At 37.5% G+C, this 13,421-nt stretch overlaps 1 protein-coding gene across 5 annotated transcripts in view; it reads right to left on the bottom strand.

Moving 5' to 3' along the window:
• Positions 1–13,421, bottom strand: part of pcdh1b (protocadherin 1b) — a 230,873-nt gene that overhangs the window by 72,157 nt on the left and 145,295 nt on the right. For 4 of the 5 annotated variants that reach the window (XM_017716244.2, XM_017716246.2, XM_017716247.2 and 1 more), the window contains one exon: positions 7,398–7,617. In XM_017716244.2, the coding sequence (XP_017571733.1) occupies positions 7,398–7,617 (220 nt within the window). Of the gene's footprint in view, positions 1–7,387; positions 7,618–13,421 lie in introns of all 5 variants that reach the window. The other variant, XM_037540344.1, reaches the window with a different exon arrangement.

Genomic DNA, 13,421 nt, shown 5'->3' with positions numbered 1-13,421 from the left:
AAGAAGCTCCATGCTGCCTTTACAGTTGGATGTACTGTGATAGTTTCAGAAGCACAGTTCACACCACTATGGAAATGTTTATTATAGATCAGTTTCATCAGAGGAGTGATGAAAGGACCCTGAAGTGTGAAGTATATTCATATTTGTTTTATCACATTCTTTACATATCAAAATAAAGGCAACAATAACACTGAGAAATCAGACACGTAAAGGAGAAGAGCAGATTGAAGAGTTACTAGAGATTCACTTTATCATCAGTCAGTGTTTTGGTTGTGTCACGATTGGCCCCTCCCAGTCCTGTCCATGTGTTCGTGTTGTGTTTTGGTTTTTAGTCCAGCCCCCTTGTTTCGTGACTCCACCCCGATTGTTTCCACCTGTGTTCCCACCTGTTCCTTGTTTACTCTGTGATTATTTAAGCCCTGTGTTTGCCTCTAGTTGTCGCTGGTCTTTGTTGTTTGACCTGTTTGGATGTTTGGTATTTGATGTTTAGGATTTGTTTGGTGTGTTTCTTGTCATGTCTGTACCTGAATATATCCGTGTTGGCTACATGAACCTGGACTGTCTTGACCCTGATTTTGGATTTGCCCACAATAAAAGTCACTTATCTCCACATATGTGCCCGCAACCTCAGTCCCCGTTACAGCTTGCCTTCATATATAGTAAACCTGCTAGTTTGCTGGTAAATATAATATCTCTAGAGAATATAAACTGGGGAAAAAGAAAACATAACTGATTAAACTGATTGGATCATGTTAAAAGAGACAGATTATGCTAATTGTCACTGTTTATAATTTTATTTTGGGGGTCTAATAGAATAGATTTACATGCTTCAATTAATCAGTCGATGAGCCCAGTGTGCTTGAATTGGTCAACTCTGAGCTGATTGGTTAACAGAGCAACATCTCATGACAAGGCTGCCCCATACCGTTGTGGCTGTTCTTACAATGGCATCACTTCTACTGCATCAGCTTGAGTCAGAGTCCGATCCTGAAAGTCAGAACAAGTTGGTAGACCTGATCCACTTTCTCAAGCTAGAATCCACCTTCTCAAGCTAGACTGGAGTAGGATGCTTCAGAGTAGGGTACTTTAACTTTGTAGATTTCTTGCATGTGCACCAAGCTTGCCAGTAGACGGGGTATTAGGATTGTGTTACAAGATAGCATCATCTTGGAATGATGGAAAAAGCTGGGATTTCAACAAGCAAAAAGCATTTCAGGCAGCTGGGAAAAGTAATTCCTGTGGGAGACAGTTTCTCCCTCTAGGGTAAACTTGGAGCTTTGTGACTTTTCAGACCGTTTACATGCACACAAACCTACAATACACTAAAGGAAAGGGAAAAGCACAATAGGACCTCTTTTTCTCTCTGTGGTCTGAGGGCTTTTTCCGATTTGTGCATATTTTCTTAAATTCTCCTTTAAAGGCTCTTCATATAACATGATCCTCATATGTTTCATATCAAAATGCAATGTTATCTTCATCACTAAGTTAAAACTCAGTGTACTGTAAGGGACACAGCAGGGCTTCCATCCAAGTTTTATAAGCTCTTGAAATGTAATGTCATAGAAGAATATATTAAAGAGTCTTTGAAGTTACTTGATTCTTCGTATCGTTTCACTTTTATCTCTTTGAACGCCTCTAGATGGACCTGACAGGAGTGATCAGGGTGAGAGATGCCGTCCTGCAGACTCTGGAATGAGTTTAAGAGGAGAAAAACCTGCCTCTGTGTGCTACTACAGTTAATGATGTTTTCCCTTTACTATTTAATTTAATTACATAATTAATGACATTAACAAAATGAGCCTCATTTGCATTTCATTTGCATTTTGTGTTGACAGGTTTGATTCTGCATTTCTGACCATTTTTGTTTTTGTTTTTTTTCTCTCATACAAAAAATGACAAAAATGTGGTCAAATCTGAAGAGATGTACTGACATGGGATTTCAGGGATGATAACAGTCACTGATGATTAATACCTTGTTATGGCCGATATTGATAATGCTCTTAACTTAGAATTTTATTTTACATTTTAACGATCAAAGATGAGTTATTACTGCTGTAATGTTCTAACATAATTACTTAATAACTTACTGAACTACATTATAACTTTACATGCATTACAACTTTACCCCCAGTCCATATGTACAGATATGTATCTATTTCGGTGTCAGAAAACAGACAAAAATGAAAAAATATTTTTCCTTTTGGCAAATCAAGTCTGAAAACACAACACTGACTTTCTATCAAATGTAAATCACCATAAAAACATCCCCACTTTTACAATCTTCACTTTCCACACAATTTATTGACTTGTTTTAAGTTACCAATAATATTTGTGTTCATATAAAGTTACAGTGTTAATTTATCAACGCTGGTGACACAAATGTAAATCAAGTTAGGATGTCTCAAGGTTAAACAATCTGCTAACTGCCTATTCTGCACATTCCTATTTATTACATTTTGTGTGTTTATTATATTTCCCTTGGTGTAAAGTACTGATGAGGGAAAATGCTTTGTATGTGGAGCTGTGATTGACTAACAGAACAATTCAGATTCCAATGAGTTGTTTACAGAGCAGGGGCAGTACTCCCCTTGTTACTGGTGGAACCCTTAAGGGTACATCTCAGTACCTTTTGTCAGGGAACATAATTGTACCATAATCCAATTTTATTGTTCTGTTTTAAAACATTGGGTTATGAAAAGGTACAAATAGTACAAAGGTACAAAAGTACAAGGTCAAAAATACAAATAAACTTTTCACCTGGAAAAAAAAACTACTCATGTAAGGTTCACAATCAGACCTTAAAACCACTGTTGTACCTTTGAGGGTCCATTTACATTCCAGCACAGAACTTTTACTTCTAACAGTGTGCGCATCTGTAACACTGTACACCATATTTCACTGAACCAGATGGATTCCAAATAAACAGGCAGATAAAATAAATAAAGCAGCTCTGGATGGTCCTCACCATGCAGCCTGTAGATGCCTCATCGTAATGTTGTTTGTAAAGGTTTCGCCTCCAGACACCTCAGTGGGCGAACTCTACGCAAATATTAATTTCACTAATTAAGGTGAACAGACATAATGTCTGGTGGAGAACTGGTTTGAAAAGCAATATGCAAATTTTTAGAGAAACAGTCCAACACTGAGACCTGCTGAAATAGAGATAGAGCACAAGCTCTGAGCAGTCCAGAGAAGATGTTTAGAGGGTTTGGGAACATGGATATTACTCAGTGGACGAAATCATTTGAATTTTGAGGTAGATATAAGCCGGAAGTTAGTGTGGCTGAAAAGAATAGCTTAAACAAGCAGCCTAAATTTGAATGCAAGCTAGTACACAGCTGTTAGCATGATGCTATATGTTTTAATCATGAAGCTAACTGGTGCTTGTTCAGTTTTACACTATGAAAGGCACACATTCACAGCATGTCAGTAGATGCTGTTTTGATTCATTTCTAGGTGTTGCTAATACAGATTAGCACTTTAATGGATGAATCTTTATCTTATTCTCTGGTTGCCAAAGCAAATTCTATATAAGAGTCATCTGAAGTAATATTCTGCATGAAATATCAGAGCTGATTGTGCATTTACATAGTTGGCAATAAAAACACTCCAGCAGATCTTGTTTAGATGTTTAACCATTTTTAGCTGCTAAAACAGCTTAAAAGGTCTTCATTTCACTTCAGATTTGATGAGACTCTTTTGGAGTTTTTTTCAGTTTTACTCTGATGTTTACACACTTTTATCAGCTAAGTGGTGTTGAGATGGAGACAATGGATGGAGAGACGGAGAAATAGAAAGAGTTTCATAGGTAAAATAATAGATAAGAGGAAGGAATGAAGAGAAAAAAGAATAAAAGGATGGAGAGATTAACAAAGGAGAGATTAGGAGCAAATAGAGATGGAGATAACATAGAGATAAAATGATGGAGAGATGGAAAGAGTACAGAAAAGCAAAAGAGATGGAGAGAAACAAGTAAGAGATAGAGAGACAGAGAAAAAGGATTAAGATAAGAAAGAAGGAAAAAATGGAGAGCTGGAGAAAAGCAGAGAGAGAAAGAAGGAAGCAAATGAAAAGAATTGAGATGGAGAGAAAGAAAGGAGACATGAAAAAAGATGGAGAGGAACATGGAGAGAAAGGATGGAAAGATAGAAAGAGAGAAATAAAAACATTGAGAGAGAAACTGATGGTGAAATGTAAAGGAGAAGATGGAGAGGTACAAAGTGATAGAGTGGTCAAAAAGAAAAATAAAAGGAAGAAGAATAGAGAGAAAGAGGTGGAGAACCATTTCTTACAACTGAGTCAAACCTGTGTAGACGTGTATTCAGAAGGAAAAAAAACATATCTAGAACCTCCAGAAGGTCTAGAGTGATGTTTATTCTCCTCTAATTTGGTTCTGTTGTAAATCAGAGCATGATTGGTTGATTACTCTGTCACTTCCTAGTAATATTGGTAATCTAACATGTAAGGCCTTCAGTCCAGCTCCTGAAGTCCTGACCAATGAGAAAGCTCACTCTGCTGTACCCACCTAGATACCACAGAGTGAACAATCTGGTTGGATAATTCAAGATTTTAAATCTTTTATTTTTCTAAAACATAACACTGTAATGCGAGTCTTACTACAATTCTTAAAGTTTATATATATATATACATTATATATATATTAACATTATATATTATCCATCTTTAAGACAGACAGACAGCTGAATCAATGGATACACACACACTGACTGTAAGTCAAACAGATGTATTTTTTGTCCAGTAAAGGACAGCAAATGAAAACATTACAGAGAAAAAGGAAGGTGAGATAAGAAAGAAGGAAGAGATGGAGAGCTGGAGAAAAGCATAGAAATAAAGAAAGAAGCGAATGAAAAAAATGGAGATGGAGAGAAAGAAAGGAGACACAAAACATGCAGAGGAAGATGGAGAGAAAGGATGTGTAGATAAATAAAAACATCACACATCAGTAAAATATGGAACATTATTTCTGAATTACTACAGTTTTACTAACTGTTAATGTCAAGTTCATTAATGTACTTTTTAAAAACCAAACACTAACACCTGAAAGTTGCCAAGAAAGTAGAAGAAAATCTCTATTTTCAGATGTTTTCTGATGTATACAACAAAAATACTTAATTTACTTTATTTGACTTTGTTTAACTAAAGGTGGCTTAGTTGTAATACCGTGTTACAACTAACCACACAGTATGGAGGCTGTACTTTTTGTGTTTTACACAAACAGCTAAGTTACAAAAAAAAAGAAAAAGAAAAAGAAAAAAGAAACTTGTGGTAAAAAAATAACTTGCACGCTCTAAAAACACTCTGAATCACTCTGAATTTCCACAGAAGATTGTGACTAGAAACTGTGGTACGAGTTCAAATGAATGTTTACACTGTACTCAAATAAACTGAATGAACTAGTGTTCAGCATCACTCATCACGTTCGGCATCCATTCACTACCTTTTCATAGACTGGCTGTTTTCAAGCTGAAAGTTATGAGCTGAAAAAGGCTAGGCTAGTGACATTAGCTGAGCTAATTTACTATAAGCACCTGCTTGTTTAACTAAAAGGCTGGCTGCCTTCTGCTGTGTCTCCATGCCACATTTGATCTACTGAGGCTTTCCGTGGTCTCAGTACAGCTCTAATTTAATATAGAAAAGGCAAAATGCTGCATGACGCACTGAGAAACTGAGCAGTGCTGATATGTGTACCTCGATTAAAAACAATGGTTTCTAATTTTTTGGAAGCTGTGTGATACAACACATCGCATCCGGTGTGTGACAGCCTGAACAGAGAACTACAGCTGTATATTACAGCAGGAAAGACTGCAACTTCCTCATGCTCACTTTAGTCCATTGTTAGAGTGGAAGTTTCCAGCAGGCCATAAAGACAGACTACCACAGACAGGTTAGCACACACACACAAACACATGTTTAGGAAATACCTTCAGTCAGACCTTTCCCACGCTGACCTCATTCCTATATGTGAAACATCACGTATGGCCCCTCTGTAGAGCATTATCAGAGCTGTAACCATCAACATGTTTTTTAGGTTTAATACTTTTAACTCTGAGATCGATTCACCTCAGTTCACTCTCTGATATTTTCTGTTTTTATGTTTTCATGTCTACAGAGCTCCAATTCTGTTCTACACAAGTTTCAGCTCCTTCTGCGCCACCCTGTAACTAAACAAACCCCAAAAATCACAACATCTACAATTAATAATCTCTTCAGAAAACAGAGCCCAGTCACTTGAATGCAGATGTGGTCATATCATAAGTGCCACCCCATTCCCCACCCACTTTACTCTGATTGGCTGCACCAAGATGTCTAGTGTTGATCACTGACAGTATTTTCTGATACGAATTATTCAGAATCTACCATGATTGATTCGCTATATACTATGAATGATTCAGAATCTACTATGAATTATTCAGCATCTGCTACAAATGATTCAGTAACTACTATAAATCATTTAATATCTACTACATATTATTCAGAATCTACTACGAATTATTTAGTATCCACTACAAATTATTTAACATACTTTGTTTTACTCACTACTACTCACTTTCACTATGAATTATCCAATGTTTGCTATGAATTATTCAGTATCTACAATGAACTATTCAGTATCTGATATAAATTATTAAATTATTCAGAAACTACTTTGAATTATTTAGAATTTATCATGAATCATTTAGAATCTGCAATGAATTATTCAGTATCTGCTACAAATGATTCAGTAAATACTATGGATTATTTAGAATCGGCTACAAATTATTCAGAATCGTTTATGAATTATTCACAATCTACTGCGAATTATTCACAATCTACCATGAATATATAATATCTGCTACAAATTTCTCAGAATCTAATATGAATTATTCAGTATCTATGGAAATGATATGCAAGTTGTGTAGTTATGAATAAGTTGTAGTGACCCTCTAATTCTGTGTAGTTATACAGACCCTTGGAGTATAAGGGGCAACTGTAACATTAGCTAGACTAGCACAAGTTAACAAAGACACAGGAAACATACCACGAGGATTGCTGTTGCTAGCTAATCTAGCTAGGTAAAATAATTCTAGTCATACAGTCATTCAAAACTGCACCTAACATCACATTACAGTAGTCCACCTCAGAACATCGCAACAGATGCTGCTACACTGTTGAAAATTCTGCTCCACTCATGAGTGACCAGAACACATGAATAGGTACATTGTCATGTTTTTGTTGTATCTCTCTGACTTTTCTTCAGCGTTGCTCATTATATTGCTAAACTAAACTCCGCTGGGGTTAAAGGTCACTGCAGTGGACCCACATGCTGTTAAAAGAGATAGAGAGAGAGAGTGATGGAGTGATGGAGATAAAGGAGGGGACACTCCACCTCTTCTTACCGTTCTCGGGGTGCTCCATCTCCCCGATGCTGCCGTCTGGCGTGGTCCGCTCATAGTGGTCCTCAGGCAGGGCAAGGGGGCCGATCCTGGGCCCAGATGAGCTCTTACTGCTTGGCGTCTCCGACTCCTCCAGACCGCTGTCATAGTAACTGTGCTGGGAGGGGTCCTGCAGGTCCTGTGCCTGATTGGCTGTGGAGAAGGTCACTCGGCGGTGCGGGAGCTGTGATTTGACAGAGAGGAGGGAGTAATAAATTCAAAGTTATTGTCTTAATATCTGGTAGATTATTAAGCTATTATATGCAACTATACAAAATTGTATGAAACTTTAGAAAAGTGAGTAGTTATACAGTCACAGAATGCAATTCATTATTTCATGGGAGGTGAATTTATCTCATGTCAAGTTGATATATGTAATATTGTTTATTTTAAGACTGTTTAGCTTATTTCTATTTTTTTTTTTACTTATTTTCAGTAAAATAAGAGATAATTTTGCTTGATTGCTGCATCTTTCTTACAACAAGCAGAATTACCTGACATATAACACTTAACTTAAAACAAGTAAAAAGCATTTTAATCTCAAAAATGAGAAATATTCAATATATTAACTAGACTTAAGGTCATTTCACTTGCTTTCGTTTTGTCCAGTGCAGTGAGTGAGTAACAATGACAAAACCAAAATGATCCAATTATAATCAGGAAGTTTTCTACAACAGAGAGTCTCATTGAACTCATTGAACCACAATGAAAAGCAGTTAAACCAGCGGTTAAACCAGCTGCTTTTCTTCCAAATACACAATTAAACTTGCCAAATATTGATTTACCCCGAATGTGGCCGCCTATCCTGAGGTTTGAGCTAATGGGAATATTTATGGGCATGTTTACTTTTTGGTTTGATATGCAGATATTATGTTTTCCATCTAGATGCCCTGAAGGCTGAAGGAATATGATACTACGTTTCAAAGTGAGAGATGCTGTCAGGACAAAGTGTGAAATTATAGTGAAATTATGATTCTAAATGTAAACTGTAAATGTAAAACAGTAATGTTCTGTTAATTACTGAGACTTCACCCAAAACATGTTTTTGATTTGGCTGGCATGCCTGGCAAATTGTCTAGGTGTCCTCATGTGTACCATGACAACAAATAAAAACCAACAAACAAATCACTTTTTCCTACCATTTCCAATATTTAAGTACTAATTAGTGTTACTAAAATGGTAGCCTTATAGTCCATTACAGTAAATATGTATTTATTTATTTCACTTCACTGTTTTTACAGAGGCATGGTATTATTTATCAGAAAAAAAAAAACAAAAAAACCAACCAAAACCAACCAAAACCAACCCTTTAAGCATACAAATGGTTCTTTGAGTGTCCATGTTTCCAAATAGAGCCACAGTCTTTATTAAAGAACTCTTGAAGAACCATCTTTCATCATAAAACCATGATTCAATATTATTTCATCTTAATCTTAGTCCAAGTCCACATTGGACATTTTGGAAGGAAAATATTGGCGAGGTTGTTCTCCATTCTTTCTTCTCTAAAACTTCTTCAAACTTTCCCGTCTTTTATCAAGAATTTTGGAACCAACATCAGCAAACAAATAAAACCCAGTTATTCCATCACAGCAATATATAAATAATTATATATAAACCTAATGAATAAATAAATAAATTAACCCTTAACCAACAGCAAATAGATTTTTTAAAACAATCTAGCTCAGTTTTCTTGGTATGCTACAGTATCCCAGGTGGTTGCTAGGACATTGCTAAGCACATTAGTTGGTTACTACATTGAGCATAAGGCTGTATTTAATGATCAATTAAATGGTTCAATGTGTTAACTTCCAGTAAACAATCAGAGTATAATAGAAGCTGTGTGATGGATCCCTTCCACTAAAACATACACAGAGTGTATCTGCTCCAGGCCTCACAGCTTAGACTCAGTAAACAATGTGTGAAGTTTACACAGAATAGGGATGAATGAAGGCCAAAACAAAACCGACTCTGCGGATGGATGCTGCAATAAATGCAGCAAGTTTCAGTGTCTGCACCTGGAAAGTTCCACCAGTTCCACCATGACGGCACACTGCAGGTAAAGGCTTAATGAGTGGAAAACGGAGAGAATAATGAGAGCTGAGCTGTGATGTAAAGCAGCAGGAGAGTTTCCATCCACACATCCTGCCTCATATACATTCATACACCAACAAGGAAAACCCAAAGACCTGAATACACACAACAAAATGCACCATTACAACAAAACAGAGTTAACACTGAAAACCACTTCAGAACAGCATTGGCCACAAAAGTACAATCACCTGAGTGTAGTAAAGACCCATGTGTGATAGCTGTAACATTTGTATTGAATTAAAAAATAATCGAATGTAATAAAAACATTTTATCAGCCATTATATCTCCCACTCAGTGTGTTTCAGTGTTAAATCTCAACTCGACACAAACGGCTATTGCGCCACATATCAACAATTTGATTGGACGCTGCTCAGCCTATTTGCATAAAATTTGTCCTCAACAACAGCAGCAGTCTGATACGTCAGTTAGACGTGTATATTATTGTCTCTCGCCTCGTTATAGCGCTGTATAACACATACTGTTTGGTGTAAATAAAATTTTTAAAAAAAGGGAAAATAATTTTGCATGACAACATCGGTCCTGTCACATATACACTGCTTAAGATTTCAGCACTCCCAAAACTACCTTCTCATGCCTCTGCTTTAGTTACTTTGCTATGTGTTAACAAGGCTAGTCTTTCTAACAGATAATCACAGTACATTAAATTTACTCCATAATGAATATGAACTGAATAGTTTAGTGCAGGGGTCAACAACTGTCCTGGCTCTTTTACTGCCCTGAGTTGGCTCCACAGCAGAATAAAAGAGTAAAAGCAAGCTTGCAGTAATTTTTCTGAGACACTGTTTCAATATAGTTTCAGCAATAAAGTCTTAAATGCCGGAGTTAAAGTAGCCTATATGTAACTAATTCACCAACCTTTAACCCTGAAGGCTGGCGTGCAGACTGTTGGTCACCGCATAAACGCAAACAAGTCTTGCCTAGCTTGTAGCTAACGAAAAGGCAAAGAGAAAGATTTAAGAACATTGATAGTTTGGAGACGAATAGACTTATTTACACTTATAAGCACTTCAGCTTGTTTCCTGATACATATAATCTGCAACGAGAAACTGTCAAACAGTAAATATTCACAAAGATGAAGACACTTTTTAGCTGTTTTACCTTTAACTTACAGCAGAGCAAAGTAAGTCTGCATTATCAATTATATTGTTTAGGCTGTAGTAGAAAATTAGCACATAAGGAAACACATTTATAGCCAAGATGATAAAATGGACATAAAATGTTGTGGCTCCCAAAATGGTTTGATTTTTGTTGAAAGGACAAAATGGCTGTTCCTAACATTTGGGTTGCAACACCAGATATAATAAAACAAAAGTGCTTAACGTTACACATGTACTGAGTGGAAATCGTCCAGCATTGTATCTGAAGTAAAATCACGCCGTAAATAAAATGCTAATGAGTAAGGCTATTCTTGCTAAGTCCTCTAACTTGTGTATTCCTCTAATGGACACACATAAACACACACACACACACACGCAGACAGATAAGCGATGCTCCACTGTGAGTGCTTTTGTTCTCAGCACAGTGGCTCCTTTCAGAGCGCAGAGCAGAATTCATTTCAGAAAAACCCAGATTAGCACATCAGGAGTGTGTACGCTTTATCTTCAGTTTGCATTCTGTGTGTGCGCGCATATGAGTGTGTGTGTGTGTGTGTGGTTTATCAAGTTTATGCCACATTGTGTGGACCAAAACCTGTTCACACACTCACATTTTGGGGATTTTCTTCCTTGTGGGGACCACAAGCTGGTCCTCACAATGTAAAGCATTACATTTTAAGATGAGGGTACACACTTAAAGATGATGGTTCATCAAGGGTTATTTAGTAAGAAAAATAGTACTATGTAGAACCATGAACATTCAAAGAACCCTACGCATGGTAAAAGGGTTCTTCAGATTGATGCAAAATGTATTGTATAGCACCACAAAAGGTTCTTCAATTGTTACAGGCTTGGTATCGTCACACTAGAACAAACCTTTTGGATTCAACATAGAACCATTTTCAAAAAGATTGTGTATAAAACCATATATAATACATTTCTTTATCAGTCTGAAGACAATTTTAATGATGCGAAGGGTCCATGGGTGTTCATAGTTCTAAATAGGACCATTTTCTATTTTAAAGAAGCCCTGAAGAACTATCATTTTGAAGAAGCTAAGGTTAAGGTTAAGGTTAGTATTAGTTGTGGGTAAGGCATGCGGAAGTCTCCAGGAAATGAATGGAAGTCTATGTGATGGCCCCATAATTCACAGAAACAAGATTGTGTGTATGTGTGTGTGTGTGTGTGTGTGTGTGCATGTGTGTGGAGAGATGGAGTTTCTCTTTTTTTCTCTAAGAGCTGCTCTATTCCCTCTCTCCGTGTACTGCTGTTATTTCAGCCTCCAGCTACAACAGCACTCACTCTCTCACTTTCACACAAATGGCATCTCTCTCACCCTCTCTCTTTCCTCTCTCTCCTCGGTCTCCATCTCCCCATGCTCCTTCCCTCCCTCTCTCTCCCCTCCCTCTTTCCCTCAGTCTCTCTACCTCTCCTCTCTCTCCCTCTCTCTCTGTCTCTCTCTCTCCTCTCTCTCTGTATGACAGTGTAGCCGGAGGTGGGATTGGTTTAGGTGGGAAGCGCACCTGAGAGAGTGGAGTACTCGCCTGCAGCCTCACAGCCAAACAACACCAGCAAAACATGCACAGCTTTTACACCCGCAGAGCCGCAGAGCGAAAGAGAGAGGGTGGGGGGGTGGTTGAGGGGTAGAGGGGGGCAGCCAAAGGGAGAGAGGGAAAAAAGTGAAGAAGAGAGAGGGATGGGTGAGTGGGAGTGAATTTATTCTGACTGCAAGGGATGGAGCTGCGATGGGCGCTAAAGGGGAGAGAGAATGAGAGAGCAAGCGAGAGAGAGAGAGAGAGACAGAGAGAGAGAGAGAGAGAGAGACAGAGACAGAGAAACAGAAGAGCATAGAGAGATGCAAGAAAGAGGGAAGTAGAGAAAGAAGTGGTGAGAGAGACAGAGAGAGAAATAAAGAAAGGAGAAAGAGAGATGGGAGCAAAAGAAAGGGATGGGTCTAAAGAAAGAGAGAAAGAATTAGTAAAAAGTGATGAGAGAGTAAATTATGAGAGCAAGAGAAAGGGAGACAGGAAGACAGAGAGACAAAGACTGAAGAGAGAGAAAGAAGAGCGCTGGGAGAGACAAAAAAACTGAGGAAGTAGAAGAGAAAGAGGAAATGGGGAGACACAGAGAGAGAGTGAGCAAGAAGAGAGAGAGAGAGAGAGAGAGAGAGAGAGAGAGCTGTGACTGAATCAAATTAAAACTGAATTAAAACCAGGTTGGGGTGAGGGGGTGTAGAGATGGAGAGACATGGGGGTGGGGGGCTTAAAGGGAATGACAAATAAATATTTTATGTATAAATCATGTTCATCTTTGAAGTTTATATACTTTGGCAACATTGTACTCAAAGCAGTCATGCCAATAAGGCTTATTTGAGAGAGAGAGAGAGAGAGAGAGAGAGAGAGATGGATGGATGGGTGTTGTGTATATGCTGTGTGTGTATGTAGTTTATGAGTTTCAAGCAGAAAAAAAAAATTTCATGCATGCATCGTTTTTTAAAATAATGTTTGAGTGGTCCTGTTTAGATGAAACAAACACTCAACAGACTCTCATTAACATATCAAAAACATGAGGGTTAGGTGGGTTACATAGGGTATTAGGTTTTAGGTGGAAGTTAAGGTTAGGATTAGGAGTAACAATATATATCATTAAAGGAAGTAATGTATCTACATCTTCAAGATTTTTAATGTATTCAGATGCTTCACTACTGATACTTCACTAATAAGTTGTTGATGTGTTACTGATAATCTGTTAAGCTTATTAATCATCTACAAAGGACCACTCC

The sequence above is a fragment of the Pygocentrus nattereri genome, chromosome 8, assembly GCF_015220715.1.
Source record: "Pygocentrus nattereri isolate fPygNat1 chromosome 8, fPygNat1.pri, whole genome shotgun sequence".
In the NCBI taxonomy this organism is placed as follows: domain Eukaryota; kingdom Metazoa; phylum Chordata; class Actinopteri; order Characiformes; family Serrasalmidae; genus Pygocentrus; species Pygocentrus nattereri.
Note: the sequence above shows the minus strand (reverse complement) of the source record. Positions and strands in the feature narration are given on the sequence as shown.